Raw genomic sequence first — 22,567 nt, forward strand, 5'->3', positions numbered from 1 at the left:
AAATTTGGCTGCATGCCAATTCCACACTTATTTTATAGAATTCCCTTTAATGTACTTTACATTCAAGCCAACCTGTCCTACTTAACATTCCCTGATCTCAGTATTCTATATTCCACCCCTGTGTCTTTGCTGAGGTGGTTCCTTATACCTGAAATTCACTCTTCACTAAACTTCCCCTATTAGAATTCATTGCCTTCATCAGCGCTCAGTTCAAATCTCACATTCTAAGGAAATCCTTTTTGGAATCTCTTGGTTTTCAGAGACCAGTTTTCCTGTTGTATTCTCTAGCAGGATGTAGTTGCTTTTTTGAATTAAATTTCACCTAAAATGAAATACTTTTCGTTTGAGTATGTTCTCCATGTTGTAGCATAACACTCCCTAGCTCTATGTTTCTAAAAGCTAGTTACCCAGAAAAGTGCTAGATCCATCAGGAAAACTCCATTTTCTACTTCTGACTCTCTTGGAGCCCACACTAAATTTTCTGTGGATTAAGGGCTTCATTCTAACTAGTGTTCATATCTCTAATGATCCTTAAATAGATGGAAAAAAAGTTATTCAACTTTGGGTATCTATTAGTGAAATATAATTTGAGGAAAACTGAGAATGCAGACAGAGAAAACCAAGCTCTCCATTGATGGAGGAATCCATCAGTGAATATTTGAAATTCTTTTTTCTCCTTTCTAAAATTATCCTTGATTAATTTGTCTTGATCATTTCTTTGCCCAAACCAAAACTCATTTCTCATTATATATGTCTCTGGTCATGCTTTTAGCATCTTAGTACAATATACAAAGCTTACTGAAGGCATGGATTGTCACTAAAATATCAACATTGTTTTTATACTATAGGTAAAACCACTGATACTGAGCTTATAAATATTCCTTATAACAAATAAATAAAAAAAAAACATCACCAAACCACTTCACTTGACATAGAAGTCATTCTATGCTTTTGGAGCTATATATATATATTTTCATATTACATCACTATAATTCACAAAGAGTAGAATTTTGATACTTTTTTAAATGAATGAATGATAGTAAATCAATTTTTTCTGAGTTTTGTATCTGTGTATTCTGTATTTTTATCTTGTAACCACAAGAATAAGCTCTGTGTCTTCCCTAATATTTAAAAATCTCATTTGGTGCCGAACACCAAGCTTTATACCTAGTAAATGCTTAACATATGTTTATTGTATACTTTGAGGTGTCTAGTGCAGGGCTTGGCCATTAGTAAATGTCCAATACTCTTTGAATGAGTGAGAAAATGAATAAATGAATGAAGAGCTCTCAAAAAACATCCTTCAAACATAAGTAGAAAAACCTTTCTCCTTGAAGTGGCCTATTATGGATAATATCTGACATTAATTAGTTTGCTCTCTGGAATTATACTATATTTCTACATTGACCAAACAATTTCTTGTCCATTGTCTCATGTGATCTGTACAAGACCCATGTGAAGAAGGTGGAATAGTTATGATTATCTGCCTGAGTAATGTAAATTAATTCTTTGACTTAGAAGTCTTGCAATTTCTATCCTACAGAATTCAGGAAGTTGCTAAGAGAATCAGACCAACTGGTCAACTAACAACCTCCTGCTGGCCTCAGGCTGATCTCTCTATTTCTGAGAAGGACATAATATTAAATAAAGGCTTTCTCTGATAATCTCAGCATATCCTGAGAGCATCCATATGTTTATATAAGACTGGAGCAAATATGTTTACAGTAACAACATAAATTTCTTACAAAAAAAAAACAAAAACAAAAACACTGGAGATCTTGGTCTGCCAGAAGAAGAATCAAAGGAAAAGCCACCTTGATAATGGATACTATTTATCATTGGGTTGAATTCTGCACTCCTACCTTAACATTCCTTTTATCTTAACATTCCCTTTATTTCCAAGCACATTTATAGTTCAATTAAGTTTGTATGTACATGCATATCAGTGTATATATTTGTGTGTGTGTGCCTGCAATACTGGATCCAACTAGATCCAACTGTGATAAGGTGGTTTGCATTGCTACTTGACTACAGACAATGTGAATATTCCTCCAGTTTGTGATAAAAACTGAAATGATGGATAATAAAGATTGCACAAGACTTGGTACTATTTATTTTGCGAGGGATTTCTGGCAAGGTGAAGGAAGTCTACCTTCACTCCATGAGAAGCACCACAAATAATAATTCTACTTTTGTCTTCTGGATTCACTTTTTGCCTGCATTTGCACTTTGCTAGAATTTCTAATTAGTAGAGCTTTATGCTTGTTAATACTTTTTCAAGTAATCAAAGCAGTGAACCTGTAAAAGGAATTTCAATAGCAATACCTTGAAAATCATCACTCAAGAATGGGCATTATATGGTCTGATGATTCAAAAGTCTGCCTTGCAGTGAGAACTGGAGTGTGGAGGAGGAGGTAGAGACAGAAACAGCGTACTTCATGTGTTAATTATGGGCAGGTCTTAAAACTAAAGGAACTCCACCAAACTTTTTATTTATCTAACCTGGCTTAATGGATAGTTGATTTTGCCATCAGGAATTTGGGTTTTAATTTTGCCTCTGGCATTTACTAGCTCTGTGACATTTACGATTTATGTTTTTAAAGTCAATGGTTGTGCTTGCCATAGACTGGGACACTTGTTTAAAAAAAACAAAACAGCAAAAATAAACCACAAATCTCTTGGCTACCATAAGTAAGTAATCCTAATTTTCCCCTTCCATTCAGGAACTGTTAGAAAATTCCAATGGAATCTAAATTCCTTGAAGATAGGGACTATTAATTTTTTTTTATCCTCAGTGCTTAGTATAGTTTCTGCCACATAATAAGCACATAATAAATGGTTAAAAATTGGTTGATACTGAGTAGATCTGGTTATCTAGTATTTCTCATGATTTTTTTCAGAGCATTTTTGATATCCTTGTTCCGAAGGTTATAAATGAGGGGATTAAGCAGGGGGGTGACAAAGGTATAGATCAAGGCAAGCTGTCGATCCTCCTCCTCCGTCATACTTGATGGAGGACGGAAATAGACCAAACTGCAGCAGCCATATTGTATCAGGACCACAGTGAGATGGGAGGAGCAGGTAGAGAAGGCCCTCTGGCCGCCCTCAGCAGAGCGAATGTGCAAGATGGTGTTAGTGATGAAGACGTAGGTGATGCAGATGAGCACAAATGGGATGGTCAGGAGAATGATGCTCACCATGTAGACGACAGCCTGGGGAATGTGAGTGTCAGCACAGGCCAGGCGTAGGACAGGTGGTACATCACAGAAGAAGTGTTTGATCACCCTGTGGTGCCCACAGAAGGGCAGAGTAAAGACCAATGACGTGAGGTGCAAGGCAAGAAAAATAGCCAGGATCAGGGAGCCAACCACCATCCGGGTACACAGTTTCTGGGTCATGATGAGAGTATAGTGTAAGGGATGGCAGATGGCCACATAGCGGTCATATGCCATGACAGCTAATAGGAAACAGTCAGTCCCACCAAGGGTTACAAAAAAGAACATCTGGATCCCACAGCCAGCCAATGTGATGGGTCTCTGGGCTCCAAAGATGTTGGAAAGCATCAAAGGTACCAGAGTTGTGGTGTAACAGATCTCCAGAAAGGAGAGGTTGGACAGGAAGAAATACATAGGGGTGTGCAGGGAGCTGTGGGTGAAGACAGCGCAGATGATGGCAGTGTTCCCACAGAGAATCATCATATAGAGAAGGAGGAAGAAGCAGAAGAGAAGGGCCTAGATCCTGGGGGAAGTGGTGAACACTTGGAACATAAATTCAGTGGGTCCAGACTGGTTGAGCTGGAAAGTGTATGGAGAAGACATGTCTCACCTGCCAAAGAAAAATAGAAAATTTGGCCCAGTAATTAGATATGATAAAAATTGAATTTATAGCATTGTGAAAGCTCAAGGACTTTTAAGATCACCTTAGGCATATCAGTTTACATTTCTGGGGGTCAATATATTTTACCTGATTCATGAAGAGGCTTTTATTAAATTTCCTCTAAGACCTCTTGAAGTTTTGATCTTTTGTGTTTAGTGTTCTGAGGTCACTTTTAGCTTTGACATTATATGTTGGAAGTTTTTCAAAGAGGAGGAAAAAGACCTATATACACAAATATACTTATAGTAGCTCCTTTTTGTTGTGGCAAAGAATTGAAAACTGAGGGGTTGACCATCAGTTGTGGAATGACTGAACAAATTATGGTATATGATTGTGATAGAATATTATGGTGCTATAAGAAATAATGAAGGGCATAATTTCAGAAAAATCTGGGAAATTCTGTATGAACTAATTAAGAGTGAAGTCAGCAGAATCATGTGAACAATTTATACATAACAACATTATTATAAAGATAAATGACTTTGATAGACTTTAGAATTCTTTTCAAAATTATGATTCCAGAAGACTCCTGATTAAGCATGCTATCTCAGAATGCAGATTGAGACATCTCTCTCTCTCTCTCTCTCTCTCTCTCTCTCTCTCTCTATCTCCCTCTCCCTCTCCCTCTCCCTCTCTCTCTCTCTCTCTCTCTCTCTCTCTCTCTCTCTCTCTCTCTCTCTCTCTCTCTCTCTCTCTCTGTCCTTCTCCCTCTCTCTCTCCCTGCCTTCTTCCTTCCCTCTCTTGGTAATATGTGTGTATATGTGCATACACACAGGCACATATGTTTGGACATGGCCAAAGGAGGAATTTGTTTTGCATGACTATACATGTTTGCAACAAAGATTTTGTTTTTCTTTCTTTCTCTATGAGGGGAGAAGGGAGAAAGTGGGACAAAGAAAAGTTGAATTTTCATTGTTTAAAAAAATTAATAAAAAAGAAGTGGAAAATAGTTGAGAAGGGTAGAAGAAGAGTGCTTATAAATCCAATCTCAACCATAATGCACTGTGATTGAAATGCATTCTCTTTGTGTTGTGGCCCTGTAGGCTTCTGTCCAAATGAGAATATCACATAATTTCAGAGTTTGATGGAACCACAGAAGCCATTAAGTCCTGAACAAGCATGACTCTTACAATGTGTGCAAGTGGCCGTTCAACTTTCATTTATAAGCTTCCACTAACTCCCAAAGCAACCCATTCTACTGTGGGATTGTACTAATTATGAGAAAGTTTTTTCCCTACATGAAGCTGAAATAGCTTCCACCCCACCTGTGTTCTGTTCCCTGGAGGGAAATAGAAAAATTGTAATTCTTTGTTCATATGTCAGCCCATAAAATATTTGATGGTAGCTAACATGTGTTCCTGAAGTTGTTTTTGAAAGATTTTATTTAAATATTTATCTTTTAAACATGATAAAAGCACTTCAACAGGAATTAGAAATCTTAGAGTTTTGGCCTGTCATTTATTAGGAGTTGGAATGTATCACTTTTCTCCCTGGGATTCATTTTTCTCATCAGTAAAATAAGGAACATAGAATCACAGCTGGAAGACTGTGACATTACCTAGACCCATCCCCTTATTTTGGAGATGACGAAATTGAGGCTCGAGCCAATTAAGTGACTTTTCTAAGGTCATATAGGTAGTAAGCATTAAAGGCAGATTTGAACCTGAATTCTCTGCCTGTAGGGTCAGGATTCTCTCCACTGTGCCACAAGAAAGTAAAGGGTATCCATTTACCTCTATTACTCAGAGAGATAGATGTAATGTTAGTTTATAAAAAAAGAGCTCTTCGCAGAAATGTCTCCTTTTTCAACCAGGAAGCAGAAAGCCTAGATTCTTCTCTTTACTGTGCTATTAACTAGCTGTTTAACTTGGGCAAATCATTTCCCCTTCTCTGGGCCTGTCTTTTCATTAGTAAAATAGAGATAGATTGGACATTCTTTAAGGTACCTTTAAAAACTCTGCAAGGGCAGCTAGGTAGTGCAGTGGATAGAGCACCAGTGCAGGAGACAGGAGGATCTGAGTTCAAATCTCAGACACTTGACACTCACTAGCTGTGTGACCTTGAGCAAGTCACTTAAACCCAATTGCCTCATCCTGGGTCATCTCCAGTCATCCTGATGAATATCTGGTCACTGGATTCAGATGGCTCTGGAAGAGAAGTGAGGCTGCTGACCTGCACAGCCCTCCCTCCCTCAAAATAAAGTCAAGTGCAAGTCACGTCATCATTTCTCTGATGGCATGGTCTTTTTTGGCATCGAAGGACAAACACACAAAACTCTGCAACTAATGAGCTTCACTTCTCCTCCTCTGCCTGATAATAGATGAGCAGTTTTACTTGAATCCACTCCCCAATACAAAACTGGTGCTTGATAAACGCTTTTCTTTTTCCTTTTTAAAATTGAACTGAATGTAAGCTTAGGTACTTCAAAGATGACCCATTATAACACAGTATCAAATTCTATACAAGAGGGTCTTGGGATGTTTTCTCTCCCTGGTGGTGGCAAAAGACTTTTGAACTTGGAGATGGGTAACTCAATAGCCTAGACAATGAACTAGTGTCCACAAAATGTAGGAAGACTGAGAGAAAGATTATAGTGTGTTGGAATTCCCAGTTCAAATCTTTTTACTATATATATCACCATGGCGTTACATCAGTTACCATGCATTTGGTGATATAATAGCAGCATCCATGAAACATTTACATTATAGTCTGGAATTAACGTTACTGGGAGAAACATCAATAATGTCAGATACAAAGATGATATCACTCTGATGGAAGAAAGTGAAGAAGAATTAAGAAGCCTCTTGACGAGGGTAAAAGAGATTATTAAAAAAAAAACTAATTTGAAACTTAACATAAAAAAAGCCAAGATTTTGGTAACTTGTTCCATCATTTCCTGGCAAATAGAGGGAAAAGAAATGGAAGCAGTGATCAGTTTTATATTCTTGAGCTTACAGATCACCACAGACAGTGACTGCAGCCATTAAATTAAAAGATACTTGCTCCTAAGAAGGATAGATAGCATACTCAAAAGCAGAGACATCACCCTTGCTGACAAAGGTTCATATAGTTAAAGCTTTAATTTTTCTAGTAGCAATGAATGACTATGATAGCTGGACTATAAGGAAAGTCGAATGTCACAGAATTCTTTGAAATTGTCAAGTGAAGGAAGACTTTTGAGAGTCCCTTGGACAACAAGGAGATCAGATCAGTCAACACTTAAAGAAATTAATTCAGACTGCTCACTGGAAGGTTAAATAATGAAATACTTAAATAAATATCCACATAATGAGAAGATAGGATTCATTGGAAAAGACACTGATGTTGGGAAAGATTGAAGGTGAAAGAAAAAGAACATGACACAAGATGAGAAGGATATACAGTATTGCAGAAGAAATGAACATCAGATTGGACATCTCATTGGTTATTAGATTGGCAGATAAGGGGGGATAGAAGAGCCTTGTGTGTTATGGTCCATGGGGTCATGTGACTGAACAACTGAATAACAACATAACTGGTCAAAAGAACAGGCCAGAAAGGATAGTGTCTGGTTCAATCATTAACCAACTGCTTAAGTATAGGCAAATCACCTTCCTTCTCTGGCTCTAATTCTCCTATAAAATGATGTAGTTGGTGTCATCATCATCATCATCATCATCATCATCATCATCATCATCATCATCAATCTATATAACACTTTAAGATTTGAAAGGCACTTTACAAATAGCATCTCATTTGCTTCTCACAATAATCCTAGTAGCTAAATGCTATTATTATCCTTATTTTATAGATAAGAAAACTGAGGCACAATGATATTAAATGATATTAGTCGGCAAGTTTCTGAAGACAAATTTAAATTTCATCCTGCCTAATGACTGAAAGGACAGTCCAATTAAAAGGCCTTTCTAAGGTGACACCAGATAATTCCGTTTTTTTGGAAAGAACCCTGGATTTTGAGTTATGGGAAGTGTGTTCCAGTACTGTTTCTGATTAAGCAAGTTGAATTCTTTCTCTGTGTCTTAGTTCTTTGTTCTTTAAAGGGGGGAGGCTAGAATAGGTGAAACCTATTTCAGCTCCAAATCCCAAGACCCAAAGCCAAATAGTGAGAACAAAAGGGAGAAGTATGTTATCCCTTTACTACTTTTCATTGCCTTTTAAGTCCATTAATCATCTGAGGAAAATCTCTGATCCATTGTCTACCTTTGCCTTGAGATGCTCCTGGGGTAGATCTTCTAGAGAGATGCCCACATTTTCTTCGCTTCTCTTGACTGTGAATCAAATGGAATGGCCACAACCTTCAATTGGCACATGAACTCCTAAAGAGAAGTGAAAAGAAAAAAAATTGGCTTGTAAGTAGGCTTCCTGCTTCTTCTCTCTGGCTGAACCTCATAGAGTTGAAAGTGAGGAGAGTCTTTGGTACCCTTCACTACAAGGATTTTGGAGAGGAGATGCTTTATTGGTACTCTGTCCAATGTACCGGGGAGTTTTCATATCCCATGCCTCAAAGTATCTCCCTAGGATTAGAAACTCAGCAAAGGTTGTCCTTGGTGTTTCCATTCATAATCTAGTTATGTCTCATTTACTCAGGTTTTGTTATTTAGTGTCATTTCAACAGTATTCCTCAAAAAATGGGTTTCTGAAGCATAGGGGATTGGGAAATTTTTTAGAAAGGAGGACAACAAAGACAAAGTTAATGGGCAGTTAGATGCTCTTGGGTTTTCTAGTTGAAGAGCACATCTGGACTTTGAGGACTAATGGGTGTGAATCTTGTTCTCTTGCCCTTTCTCCCATTGAAGACAAGCATATTTTGGTAAATCATTCCAGTATAAAATGGTAAAGATTTAAGTTAATACCATCTTAATAGTCACAAAAAGGTTGGGATGTACTGAGAAGAACCTTGAACGGAGATTCAGAAGACTTGGGTCCAATCTATGACAGTCTTTTTCTCTCAAAGACACTTCCTGGTATTCAAACTTACCCATAATGAACTTAGCAGGAAAAACATTTCACTAAAATGAACTTGTTTCCACTATCCTCCAAAAACACCAAACCTTATATGACAGCACATGCAATGCAGAATTCTGCATGACTGGTGATTGGCCCATTTTGACTTTTTCTTGAGTGTCAAGTGAAAGGTCTTGCAAATGGTAGGTAGCTAATAAATGCTTGTTGAGTAAATGAATGAATGTTACCTATCACAACTAACTCCCAGACCTGGTATTATCCTTGACTTTTCTCTCTCCCCATATTTGTAAACTGCTGCCAAATTTTGATCTTTCTACCTTTATAAGTTTTTCCCTATAAATTCTCTCATTCCATCACTACCCTGGTCTAGGCCCTCATCCCCATATGTCTGAAGTATTGCAATAGCTTGTTGCTACATTTCACTCCCTCCATTCTATTTCCACTCCTATGCATCCTCCACTCAGCTGCCAAAGTGCAAAAAGTGCTGGTCTAGCGACATCACTACTCTCTTAGTAAATTCCAGTGACTCCCTATTCCTTCAGGACCAAATATAAAACACTCCGATTTTTAAAGCCATTCATACCCTGGCTCCTTAGAATGTTTCCAATCTTCTTACTCTTTACTCCCTTTCACATTTTTTACTGCCCTTCTTGGTGTCCCTCAAACATGACTCTTTATCTCCCAATTCTAAATACAATTCTCATTATGCAGAGGAAGTCATACAAAACATTTTTTTTTACATTAAACATGTTTCAAAAAATAAAGAGAAAGAGAAAAATTATGCTTCCATGTGTACTTTGAGTCAATCTGGAGATCTATCTGGAGGAGGATGGCATTTTTTTATTATGAGTCCTTTGGAATTGTGGGGGATCATTGTATTGATCAGAGTTACTAAGTCTTTCAAGGTTTGTTTTCTTTACAATGTTACTGTTACTGCGTACAATGTTCTAATTCTGCTCACAGCATTTTGCATCAGTTCATAGAAGTTTTCACAGGTTTTTTCTGAACCTCCCCCTACCTGCCCCCTTCATAATTTTTTACTGGACTGGTATTCCATCACATTCATAGACTGTAATTTGTTCAGTAATTCCACAAGGGGATGACTCATTTTCCAATTTTTTGCCAGAACAAAAAGAGATGCTCTAAATATTTTAGAACATGAGTCATTTCATTTTTCCTTTCGTCTCTGGGGCATAGAACTAGTAGGAATATTTATGAGTCAGAAGAAGAATTGTATTCTTGGAGGCAGTCATTGAAATGTGATGGTTATTTCCTTTTTCTCTCATTATATGCACACACAAACACTATACACACCAATGTGCACACACCCATGCACACAAACATACACATGTATACTTTATACCTCAAAATTCTAGTGCAAATTTAAGCTCTTAAGGCTTTTTAAACCTTAAAAATTAATGCTAAAAAATGTTCTAAGCCCATTGGGACATACTGTAGATGAAAGGACACCAATACACCATTTAGAGAAAGAAAGAAACGTTTCCTTTGATAGAGTGTGGGACATGAAAAGGAATCTGTTTAGTTTCTTTAGTTATACAGAGAAACAGTGATATTCTTAGGTTAAAAAAAGACACTTCACAGAACTGGTGCTCCTTTGAATGAGGAAGCAAGAATCTTGGGTTCCAATTGCAACTCTATAACTATCAAATTGTGTCATATTCGACAAGTGACTTCCACTCTCTGAACTCCAGTTTTCTTGAATAAAAATAACAATGAGAAAAACTCACATTTATAGAGTCTTTACTAGATACCAGGCACTGTGTAAAATGTTTTGCAATTATTATTGTGGGAGATAGATGCTATTATTATCCCTATTTTCCAGATGAGGAAACAGAGACAAATTGAGGGTAAGTGATTTGCCCAGGGTCACGCAACAATTAAATCTGAGACTGGATTTGAACTCTGGTTTCCTGACTAGGTCCAGTGCTCAATCTAGTCTGCCAACTAGCTGCCCTGTAAAGTAGGCTCCATGTTCCTTAGAATCCCTGGATTTCCTGACTCAGACTTCTAACTGTCTGATGATAAAACAGCAGGATTTTCTAAGCCTATGATTCCTGGCCTTAGGACAAGCTTGAAGAATGTTTGTTGAACTTAATTGATCTGAGGGAAGCTTCAGTGTAATACAGATGCTCTGAGTCTGAGTGAGCAGTGATTTCAAGGCAAAGAACTCTGAAGACCATGGAATAGTTTACTTCCACACTTAAGTTTCCAACTTTGAAGGCTTATTTAAGGTTAAGAAGACAGTTCAGATAATGTACTTATACCCAGTAAACGTACAAAGATTCTGAGGATAGTTCTCGGCACACTGGGCAGCTTTATGATAGAGGGTTTCTGGGAGGACATGGACAAAAATGATACAAGATGAAAAGGCATGACTGGAATTTCATCTACACCAGTAGAGGTAAGTTTTTCCCTCAGCATGGTGCAAAAAACATTGGGAGTTGAGTTACAGGATCTTGGTTTGAATGCCAACTCTGCTATTAACTCCAGGGGTGACAATGGGCAACCCTCTTTGGCTATCTGAGCCTCAGTTTTCCCATCTTTCCCTGTAACATCTTCCTTCTTCCAAAATTCGCTTTTCCTGTCTGAATCACCCTAGTCCTTTTACTCTCTTAGGTTTCTAATCCCAGAATTACTCTAGACTCTTCAATTTCCCTCATCCCACATGCCCAATTAATGTTTCTACCTTCATAGGAGCTCTTGTTATCTGACCCCTTCTCTTCACTCACATATCTACTGCCTTCCGCAAGCCTTTATTGAGTCTCACTTGGATTATTGTAATAGCCTCCTAGTTGATATTTCCACTTTCTTTTGCCCCCTACTCCAGTCCATTCTATATGCTACTGACAAAGTAATTTCCTTAAGCATTGATCTAACCATGTGACTCTCCCAACCCAGTCAATTCCGCTGACTTACTATTGCCCCTGTGATAAAAATAAACTCCTCTGATGAGCTTTTAAAGCTTGTCAACCATGGCACCAAACCCCCTTTTATCTTTATTGACTATTACTCCCTCTTTTTCACACTGTAATGCAACCCAACTGATCTCCTCTCTGTTCCTTACACATAATGCTCCATGTCCATGCTTTTGCACTGGCCGTTTTCAATGCATGGAATGCACTCATTCTTTTACTCTGCCTCAGTGAGTCCCTTTCTTCATTTAAGATGTAGGTCAAGTATCATCTTTTGCAGAAAGCTTATCATAATCCTACCAAGAGCTAGTGCCCTCCCTCCCAACTAATTTGTATTTAGGTACTTTGAATATGTTTATATTTGTGATCATATATTTTTAGAAATGTACATATTTATTTATATGCACTTGTTTCCCCCATTAGAACGTAAGCTCCTTGAGAGTAGGGATCATTTCATTATTTGTACTTGTATCTTCTGTTCCTTGAATAGTATCTACTACAGTGTGAATATCAGATCACAGGACACAGATGGCTCTGGAGAAGAAAGTGAGGCTGGTGACCTTACAGAGATCTCCCTCACTCAAATCAAAGTCAACTGAAAGTCATGTCATCTTGATGTCATGGTACTCTTCAAGAATGAAGGACAAATACAACCTGTGAGTGAGTAGTATCTTCTCTCCTCTTCCTTCCTCTCCTCTCATTTACTTGCACTTGTCTTTGTTTTGAGTGAGGGAGGGCTGTGCAAGGTCACCAGCCTCACTTTCTCCTCTTGAGTCTTCTGGATCCAGTGACCAAGTATTCATCAGGATGATGTTCCCTAAGGATTCAGAGCCCTTAAATGCCTGAGCTGGGAGGGACCTTAGAACCCAGAAAGTCCAGGAAGAAATATGGAGCAGGGCATGTCAGAACTGGAAGATGCCCCAGAAAACAAAATGTCTGAGACAGAAGGAACCATAGAAAAGAGAATTTCAGAGTAAGAAGGCACTTTAGAAGATAAAAATCTCAGAGGTGAAAGAGACTTTTGAACTTAGAAGATGGAACATATCAAAGATGAAATATATCTTAGAGATTATTGAGTTTAATTTCTTCACTTTAGAGATGAGAAAACTGAAGACCAGAAAGGTGACCTGACATACCGAGATCATAAAGTGAATTCCATAGCATTGACTGGATTAGAACCGAAGGCTTTTTTCTTCTACATCACTCTAATAGTATAATCTCTATAAGCATTATTATGTGCATACTATAGACCAGACACAGTATTAGGCACTGGAGATACAAGTATAGAGAATGAAATAAACCCTGCTGATAAAAAAAATTATATTCTAACGGAGGAAATGGCAAGTAGATATGAAGTATGTGTCGCATCAATACAAAGTGAATTAATAAACACAGCTAATAAATACAAAGTCTTTTGGAAAGGCAGGTGCTAATAGTTTTTTCGAGGCATCAGGAATGGCCTCATGCAGAAGATGGCACCAGAGTTGGGTCATAAAGGAAGAGAGGGATTCTATGAGATGGAGTTGAGACGTGAGTCCTTCTCAAGCATGGCCAGTGAAAAGGTGCAGAGATGATAGAAGTGTGAAGAACAGAGAATAGACCAGTTTGACTGGACAACAGAGTCCTGAAGAGAGAATAATATACTATCCTGTACTTTTGGATACAAGGATAACATACTTTCAGCAATTGCAAAGTTGGGTAATAGAAAGAGCAGGTCACTAGACCTGGGACTTAATGAGTCAATGGCCAAAAGGGGACCCTGAACTAGTTCTGAATGTGAGTGGTCTCTTAAGTAAAATGAGGTCTTTCTTGTAGATAACCTTAAAGATCTCTGCTGCCTCTCTTTAAGTCTATGAAATCCCTGAGATCCCTCCTCCCCAAGGGCAAGGAGATGGGACAATTAGCAAAAAGCTGATGATACCAGAAAAGCTTGATCTTAAGGAATGGGTCCTAGATTTGGAGTCAGAGAACTTTAGGTTCAATGTCAAACCTTCTTGAGCAAGTCATTATTTAAATATGAATCTATAGTTGGGAGGTAGCTCCGAGGCCTTCTAGTCCAACCTCTCTCATTTTCAGAAAAGGAAATCAAATCCTAGAGTGTTTAAGTGACCTAGGATTGAGACCTGGAAGAGGCCTCAGAGACTACCTAGCACAAACCCTCTCAATTTACAAATTAAAAATTGACACCCAGGAAGAGAAATGATTTGCTCATAGTTACATAGGTCATAAGTATAGAGAAGGGATTTGAACCAAAGTCCTCTGACCAAAGAGCTTTTTTTGTTCAATTGTCTATAGACCTTAGTTTTATTCTCTGTAAAATAAATGGGTTGGGCTCCACCAGTAGTTATCAAAGTGTGACTTGGTGACCCCTACATTTCCCTAAGATCTTTTAAAGGAATCTTTAAGGTCAAAACAATTTCCATAAAAATGCTAAGATATTTTAATTTTTAATATATTAATAACTATAACTACCATGAATAAAAACTCTTTGGGGTCCTCCATGATTTTGAAGAGTATAAGGTGGGTCCTATGAGAAGCACTGGACTAGCTGATCTCCAAGATGCTTCCAGCTCTGAATCCCAGACTCTTTATTCAGGTAACCTAATGAAAATAAAGAAAAAATAATATTCCCTTACCACCATCCAATGACTCTGAGTCCATCAACCATTTAGGGAAAACCTTGTTTTCCCAGACTGTCTTTGTCTTGAGATGCTCCACGAATAGTGATCATGGAACACTTTATAATTCTCAACTTGTTCTTGTTGAGTTAAATGGATTGAAGATTGACAGGATTTCCCATAAAGGAGAGACTTTTGTTGATGCATGGACTTCCTCTCTCTGCTTTCTGGCTGGATTTCATTTAGCTGCAAATGGGGTGAAATTTCATATCCTTCACAAAGCTAAGAGCCTTCAAGTACAGACGTTTTTGGGGTAATGAACATCATAGAATCTTCTTAGATTGTGATCCAGGTGTGTTCCTTGCGTCAAGTAACACAGCTACCTTACACAGTATCTCTGTGTTCATTGACAGGTTAGACGTTGTCTTCTTATCCAGGTTATTTTGAGTCCTCTTTAGGTTTTCTTTCAGGGGAATGATTCACTGAATCACAGTGGTTTTCCCTGTGGCTATTTTTAAATGTATCTGAGATTTGGGGAAAGCATTTTGAATTGAGGATGACAAAGACAAAGTTAATGGGCAGTTACATACTCTTGGGTTTTCTGTGCGGAGGCCATGGGTGGTGTTTTGGAACTAGAAGGCGAGTTTGCTCTTCTGTCTGCTCCTCCATCAGAGACTTAAGCTGTGTACCAATAATTCTCTCCAGTGGGAAAGAATAAAGATGAAAATTGATGACAACTTAAGATTCATTAAGTTTTAATATTGTGGAAATAGTTCTGGATATGAGATGAGGGGGGAATAGGGCAGGGCTTGAGAGTCAGGAGTCCTGAATGACTGGATGACTAAGGGTACCAAGTTGACCTCTAGGTCTTTTAGATCATTTTTCAATAAATATTGTTACATATTGCATTGATCCTTGTCTAGAAAATCAAATAAACAGAACTTACCTCAAAAATGACTTTGAGGTTCATGTATCCTTGGAACTGTCATTTTATCCAATAATAACCCTTAACAAAGTGTTTACTGAATGAATAAATAAGTTATTATCTCTGTGTTTCACTTCCCTGTAAATCTCTATATCCCATGAAGTCAAAGTGTTCAGAACTTCTCTAAACTTCACATCTCCTCAAGTGTCATCATCACAGAGCTTTAAATAAAATGTACTTTAGGAATAGTGTGTTTTCTAAATCCCTTATGGAGTCTGACAGTACTGCGATTGGACTATTTATAATGGCTTGCTACTTGTTCTGCTTGCCTCAGGTCTCTCCCCATTTCAATAAATCCTCCATTCAGTCACTATAGTGATCTTCCTAAAGCATGCGTCTTATTACAGAATTTTCTGCTTGCCATTCAAAACCTTCCATAACTTAATTGTGTTACCTTTTCAGTCTTCTTACACTTTATTCCTCATTATTTAGTTTTTGATGCCATGACACTGGTCTTCTGATTGTTCCTCTAATAAGATGCTCTGTCTCTTGGCTCCATGTATATTCTGTGGCTGTCCCCAATGTGCAGAATGCTGTCCCTCCTCTGCTCCACCTACTGACCTCTTTACTTTCTTTAAGTCCCACCTAAAATCTCCTCTTTTACTGGAAACCTTCCCCATCTCCACTTAATTCTAGTTCTTTCCTTCTGTTAAAAATTTGCTATTTATCCTATATAAAAACTTGAGTGTATATATTTATTTATCTTATTGTTTTCTCTCCAATTAGATTTTAAGGTCCTTGAGGTCCGGAACTATGTTTTCCCTCCTTTTATATCCTTAATATTTAGCACAGTGCTTAGCACGTAGTAGATGCTTGATAAATCTTTATTTATTGATTGACTAGAGACTTACCCTCAGAAACAGGAATAGTTCTACTTTTGAAACATTCTGTCTGTATTACCCTGGGTAAGTCATTTCCCCTTGTTACTCTAGGAAAAGTAATCCCATCAGTACTTTCATTTCTTCTGTTAAGGGTATTGCAATAATTGATTGACATATAGTTCCATTCAACCATCTTGTGACCTTTGCCTCCCCCCACCCCGGAGAGAACTCTCCTTACCTCAGTATTCATTATGTCCCAGCTCTCTTATTAGTATGTAACATGTGAAGTACTTAAATAGTACAATGATCACTTGAGGGAGAATCAGGAAGATCTGAATTCAAACCTGGCCTCAGATAATCATGAGCTGTGTGATCATGGGCAAGTTACTTACCTTCTTTTTGTCTCTAATAATTCAAGTCTGTATAGAGATTATAATAATATCTACCTACTACGGTAATTTTGAGGATTAAATAAGATAGTGTTTGTAAAGTGCTTTCCAAATATTAAAATTCAAGTTATTATTATTAATTATTATAATTGACTTTTTGGAGGCAAGAGACTACATATCTTTTCTAGTTGTATTCTCAGGGCCTGAGCAAAAGCAGGCTCTGTATAATTTTCCAAGTACCCATCCATTCATCTATCTATTCATCCATTCATGTATTCAGCCTTCCATCCATTCCTCATCTAACTGTCCCAGGCAAATTTCTAAAATTGTAAATTATAGACCAGGTACTAATCAACCTGCCTTGGGAAAAGGAATTTCCTTATTGGACATTTCTATGAATGTCCATGAAATCACAAATTGTGTTAGAAAATCTCTTACTAGGTCTAGAATAGTATTTAATATGTAGTGGTTATAAAATAGATAGTTGATGAATAAATTAATTAACCTATCTAGGAATACCTTCTTTAAAGAAACCTGCAGACATGCCTTCTTTCTGATCCCATTGGTCTTGATGGGCCCTGATCAATGCCATTTTTTGGGAAGCTATCTTTTATTTTTGAACAGTGCTATCACTGATCAGACGTTTTTGTATCCTCTCTCATATGACTCAGAAGAGTTATGTGAAGAAGGCAGGACAGGACATGGTATCCTCAGTTTTGAGATGAGGAAACTGAGGCTAAGATGTTCCATAGCTTGCTGTGTGCTATGCTGTACAATACAAACTGAAGGTAACAGATTTAACCACCTAGTCAATTGAAACCCTCTTAGCAACTTCAGCCTGAGATAACTGCCCCAAGACCAAAGAGTAGGCCATGGAGGGCCCCTCTAGACAGCTCCAGTCCAGTTCAGGCATTCCTGACACTGGTTTGAGTGTTTTCCCAAGAGCAGTGGACCAAGGCTAAGACTGGACTATTTGGATAGAGACAGAAGATGTACAGAAGTCCAATAGGGAGTCTGTTCCCAAGGAAGGAAGAAAAGTGATGAACAACCTTGATAATGTACTGTAAAGTCTTGGTTGATTGGATGAAGAAACTGAAAAAGTACCTCCCCTGCTCAGACTAGGAACCACAGTGCGAAGTCACTCACTTGTACTTCCTGGAGAGGACCCATAGAACATAAAATAAGCTGATGCTCGCTATCTTTTCCATCTCTCATGTGGGATCTGGAGAAAGCTTGGCATTGTGAAAATCTTGATTATTACCTTAAATTTTAAAATCAACTCCAGATGAAGTCTATAATATGAGGAACAAAATACACGCTGGGGAAGGGAATGATGACCAACATGCCCCTTTGGACATTATCCAGAGAGAGAGGCATGGTCTCCAGCGGTATACTGAAGCATTATCCTCTTCTTCATCATAATCATCAATGGTTATTTATATTTGTAGAGTATCTACTATGTGTCAAGCATTCTGCTAAGCACTTTATAAATATCTCATTTGATCTTCAAACAACCTGGGGAGGTAGGTGCTGCTATTTTTTCCCATTTAATTATGGGAGAGGTGGAGTCAAGAAGTCAGAATAAAGGCAGGGATTCACCTGTTTTGAGGTTCAAGTGAGATAATGTATGTTAAATATTTCAAAATCCTTAAAACCCTTTATTCATGGTCACTGTCATTATTATGATCATTCTTTTTCCTCTCCTCATCTTATATTTGATGGGGTGCTGATAGAAATGGTCCTGAGACAAGTTGCTCTCTGTCTGCAATTCTTCTGTGTTTAATATTTGTAGAATAATGTGCGAATCAATAAATGTTATTTTTGGGGTAGGGGGAGGGAAATTGGTTGGATATATTGAGATGTAATCTCATCTTTTGTAGGTTCACTGATCAGATGGCAGGAACAATGTTGTTCCCACATAGTTTTGATTCCTTCTGCTGGATCTACAGATTTCTAGAACTTTTCATTCTACATAGTTGGATTTTGAACATTTGGTAGGGTGACCAATCTTGTCCTAGGTCTCAAGGTTATGATAATGATAATTATACTGACAATAAGATTGGAGCAAGACTCTATACTCTTCCAAAACTGGTTATGTCTCCAGTTTCTAGGTCTTTCTCCAACGTTGCCCATTTTGAGTTCTCATTCCAATGTTTCCAACTGCCAATGATTAGTGCCCCAGATCCATCTAACCAGTTATAAATACACATTTCTACTTCTTCTGGGATGGGTTGAGAAACGGGGTCAGGATTTCCTGGCTTGCCATCTGACTTCTGGCAAATCCCAGTATGATGGATTCCAGGTCCCAGATTTCTGGTAACCCACTCTCCTGAGCTTTCAAAACTCATAAAACAGGGAAGAGTAAATGCAAAGAGGCAAAAAACAGGGGTTTGGATGATAAGTGGAGGTGGGGATGGCCTGAGGCCTCTTTCCATCTATGGACTTACAACACTTTTGTCTCCTCCCATGCTTTTAGGTAGGGAAAAAACACCCAAAAACCCAAACTCACTTCAGTTGGTTGATGCTCTTTGAATGTCCCTGTAACCATTTCCAGGTCCAGAGGCAATCACAAAGAATGCTCTTTGTAATGTGATTAGCAGAATAAAATCACAGATACAGCCTCTAGAGTCTGTTTTTGAGTCTGAGCCATTTCGTAGGTCCCATTGGCAGGCAAACCAAAATCTCAGTGCTCTCCTCTAAGTCTAGTGTTGTGAACCTATCGTCACCCTTTCGAAAGCTCTGTGGAGTAATTTCTTTCTCTTCTGAAACCATTTATATAAAATTTGAAACTACTTATTATATAGCAATTGTTAGTATTTAGAGAAAGATTTGGACAGATTTGAGCTTAGTCAATAAATTGCAGGCCTAGAGTCAAGAAGACCTGAATTCAAATTCTACCTCAGTCATTAGCCGTATGGCTCTGAGCAAGTTTCTTCACTCTGTTTGTCTCAGTTTCCTCATTTGGAAAATGAATTGGAGACAGAAATGGGAAACCGCTCCAGGATCTTTGTCAAGAAAACCTCCAAAGGGGCCATGAAATATTGCACATGACTGAAAAAAGAACTAAATATCAAAAATATAGAGATTTAAGGTTTGGGAAGTGCTTTATATATGTTATTTCACATGTTCTAAAATATTAGTTTTACACATAAAATTTAATATTGTGAATTTCAAAATTATTAATAATTGATAAAATTTCTATTTACTAATGTTAATGTAAATAGTGAGATGGCATAGTGAATAGAGTACTGGGCCTGGAGTCAGGAATACTTAACTTTCCAAGTTCAAATCTGGCCTCAGACACTCCCTAACTATACAACCCTAGGCAAATCACTTAATCTCGTCTGTCTCAGTTTCCTCACCTTGAACATGAGCTGGAGAAGAAAATGGCAAACTACTTCAATATCTTTGCCAAGAAAACCCCAAATAGGGTCATAAAGAGTCAGATAATCCTGGAACAACAATAACAATAATAGTATTATAGTATAGATAAGGATCATAACCTTAAAATCTAGTAACGGACTTGCAGAAAATAAACGTGCTCTGAAAAACCACAAGATTCTACCCAAAGGTAAGATAGTTAAAGTCATAGTCTGTAGGATTGCAAGGGACCTTAGTCATCACTGATTCCAACTACTTCATTTTAAATGTGGGAGAATTAACTGTCAAAGAGCATAAGTGATTTGTCCTAGTTAACACAGGGAATAAAAAAAGAGATAAAATTTTCACTGAGAACCACTGACTCCATATCTGCTGTCCCTTCTACAATATCATTTCTTTCTCATGGAATGGGAGGGGATGTTGAGTACCCCTGTAGTCTCATCCTATATCCTTATAACCTGATATTTCAGATGATTGCCACACAGTTAATGCCAAGTTGTCCTGTATAACAATCAAGATTCCCATTTTATGCTTTTTAGTAGACTAACTAGTTACATCCCCGATAGTGGCAAAATCTATTGGAAGAAAATTAGTTATTTTACATATTATATTTTAATTCAGACTGTTAACTTTATCTGTGTCAGAAATTCTTTCCACTAATACAGTAGGAAGAGACATTTCAGCACTAACTTATTATTTTAGAACTTTCGTGAGTGTTCTACAGTTAGTATGTGTCTGAATGTGTGATATTCTTAAATGGTGATGATGATGATGATGATCAAACAGGCTCTTTTCTATGGGAAAATTATTATGGCTCCTTCCTCAAGAGGCATATTTCACAGTGGCAAATTCCTATTGGGCCCCAAGATGGCAGAAGAGCATGGCTAGATGTCAAGTTTGATCAGTATGAAGTCAGGGAACCTGAGGTTCACACTCAACTCTGCCAGTCTCTAGCTCCATGAGTCATTTCCCTTCTCTTGGCCTCAGCTATGTTACGTGAAGAAAAGGGGTTGGAATATATGATGTCTAAGGTGTCTTTCAGCTTTAATCCATGATCCTATGATGAGTTTTGCTACAATGAAGGATATATAGGAAACGCAGAGTGTTCCTTTAAAAAAGGCTGTCTGTTTATAAAAAAGTTTGTATTTTGATTCACATTAGTTCTCCTGGGTGTAGTCTCAAAAAAAAAAAAAAAAAACAAAAACAGTGGTGATATGGACCTAATCAATCAATCAGTCAGTTGACAAGCATTCATTAAGCACATACTAAGAAGCTGAAAAAACAAAGAAAGTATAACCTGTGGGAAATGATGCATTGGAATTGTGATTTTTAAAGGCCCTATGTTTTAGCAATCATGAGATACCTATCCTCTACCTTCACATATTCTCAGAGGCTGTCTTTTTTGCTCATGACTTTTTTCAGAGCATTTTTGACATCTTTGTTCCTTAACGTATAAATGATGGGGTTGAGGAGGGGAGTGACAAAGGTGTAGACCAAGGCAAGATGCCAATCCTCATCTGCAGGGGTGGTTGAAGGGGGCCGAAAGTACACAAGACTGCCACAGCCATATTGTAGGAAGACCACAGTGAGATGGGAGGAGCAGGTGGAGAAGGCTCTCTGGCGCCCCTCAGCTGATGGGATTTGCAAGATGGTGATGGTAATGAAGACATAGGAAATGCAGATGATCAGGAAGGGGGCAGTCAGTACAATCATGCTTATCACATAGAGGACAGCCTGTGGTACACGAGTGTCAGCACAGGCCAGGTGTAGTACAGGTGGTATATCACAGAAGAAATGGTTGACCTCCAATAAGTGTCCACAGAAGGGCAGGGTAAAGACCAATGATGTGAGTGGCAGGGAAAGGGAGAGAGCAAGGCCCAGGGAACCAGCCACCATTTGAGTACACAGTTTTGGGGTCATGATGAGAGTATACTGCAGGGGATGGCAGATGGCCACATAACGGTCATATGCCATGACAGTCAATAAGAAACAATCAGTGCTGCCAAGGGTGGCAAAAAAGAACAACTGAGTTGCACAACCAGCCAATGTGATGGGTTTCCTGGCCTCAGTGATGTTGGAGAGCATCAGTGGTACTAATGCAGTGGTATAACAGATCTCCAGGAAGGACAGGTTGGACAGGAAGAAGTACATGGAGGTATGCAGGGAGATGTGTGTATACACAACCCAGATAATGGCAGTGTTCCCACAGAGAATCATTATATAGAGAAAAAGGAAAAAGCAGAAGAGGAGGGCCTGGACCTTGGGGGAAGAGGAGAACATTCGAAATATAAACTCAGTGGGGCCAGATTGGTTTAGATGAATAGTATCAGGAGAAGACATGTCACCTATCAAAGAAAAATAGAAAATCAAGCTCTATTAATGTATTTCTTTGATAATATTTGCAACTCTCAATTTTGTTTCTAGAAGCATAGACTGAAAGAATTTTGAACTTTCAACATTTAGTAAGGATCAGTTGGCAGAATTAATTTTATGTCTTTGATCTTCAATTCCATTGGTTTATGGAGGGAGTAAAACTTGATAACCTCTATGGTACTTGATAACCTCTTGCACTCAAATACTGTATGTTATCATTAGAAAA

The 22,567-nt window shown here is 38.1% G+C and overlaps 1 protein-coding gene and 1 pseudogene across 1 annotated transcript; both read right to left on the reverse strand.

Annotated features, from left to right (window-relative positions):
- Positions 1 to 2,870: 2,870 nt before the first annotated feature.
- On the reverse strand, positions 2,871 to 3,818 carry LOC140522053 (olfactory receptor 10Q1-like; annotated as a pseudogene).
- Positions 3,819 to 21,354: 17,536 nt separating this feature from the next.
- Positions 21,355 to 22,308, reverse strand: LOC140523326 (olfactory receptor 10Q1-like). Its single transcript, XM_072638251.1, has one exon. The coding sequence runs from the start codon at positions 22,306 to 22,308 to the stop codon at positions 21,355 to 21,357; it is 954 nt and encodes a 317-aa protein (XP_072494352.1).
- Positions 22,309 to 22,567: the final 259 nt, after the last annotated feature.

The sequence above is a fragment of the Notamacropus eugenii genome, chromosome 2 (genome assembly GCF_028372415.1).
Source record: "Notamacropus eugenii isolate mMacEug1 chromosome 2, mMacEug1.pri_v2, whole genome shotgun sequence".
NCBI lineage: Eukaryota > Metazoa > Chordata > Mammalia > Diprotodontia > Macropodidae > Notamacropus > Notamacropus eugenii.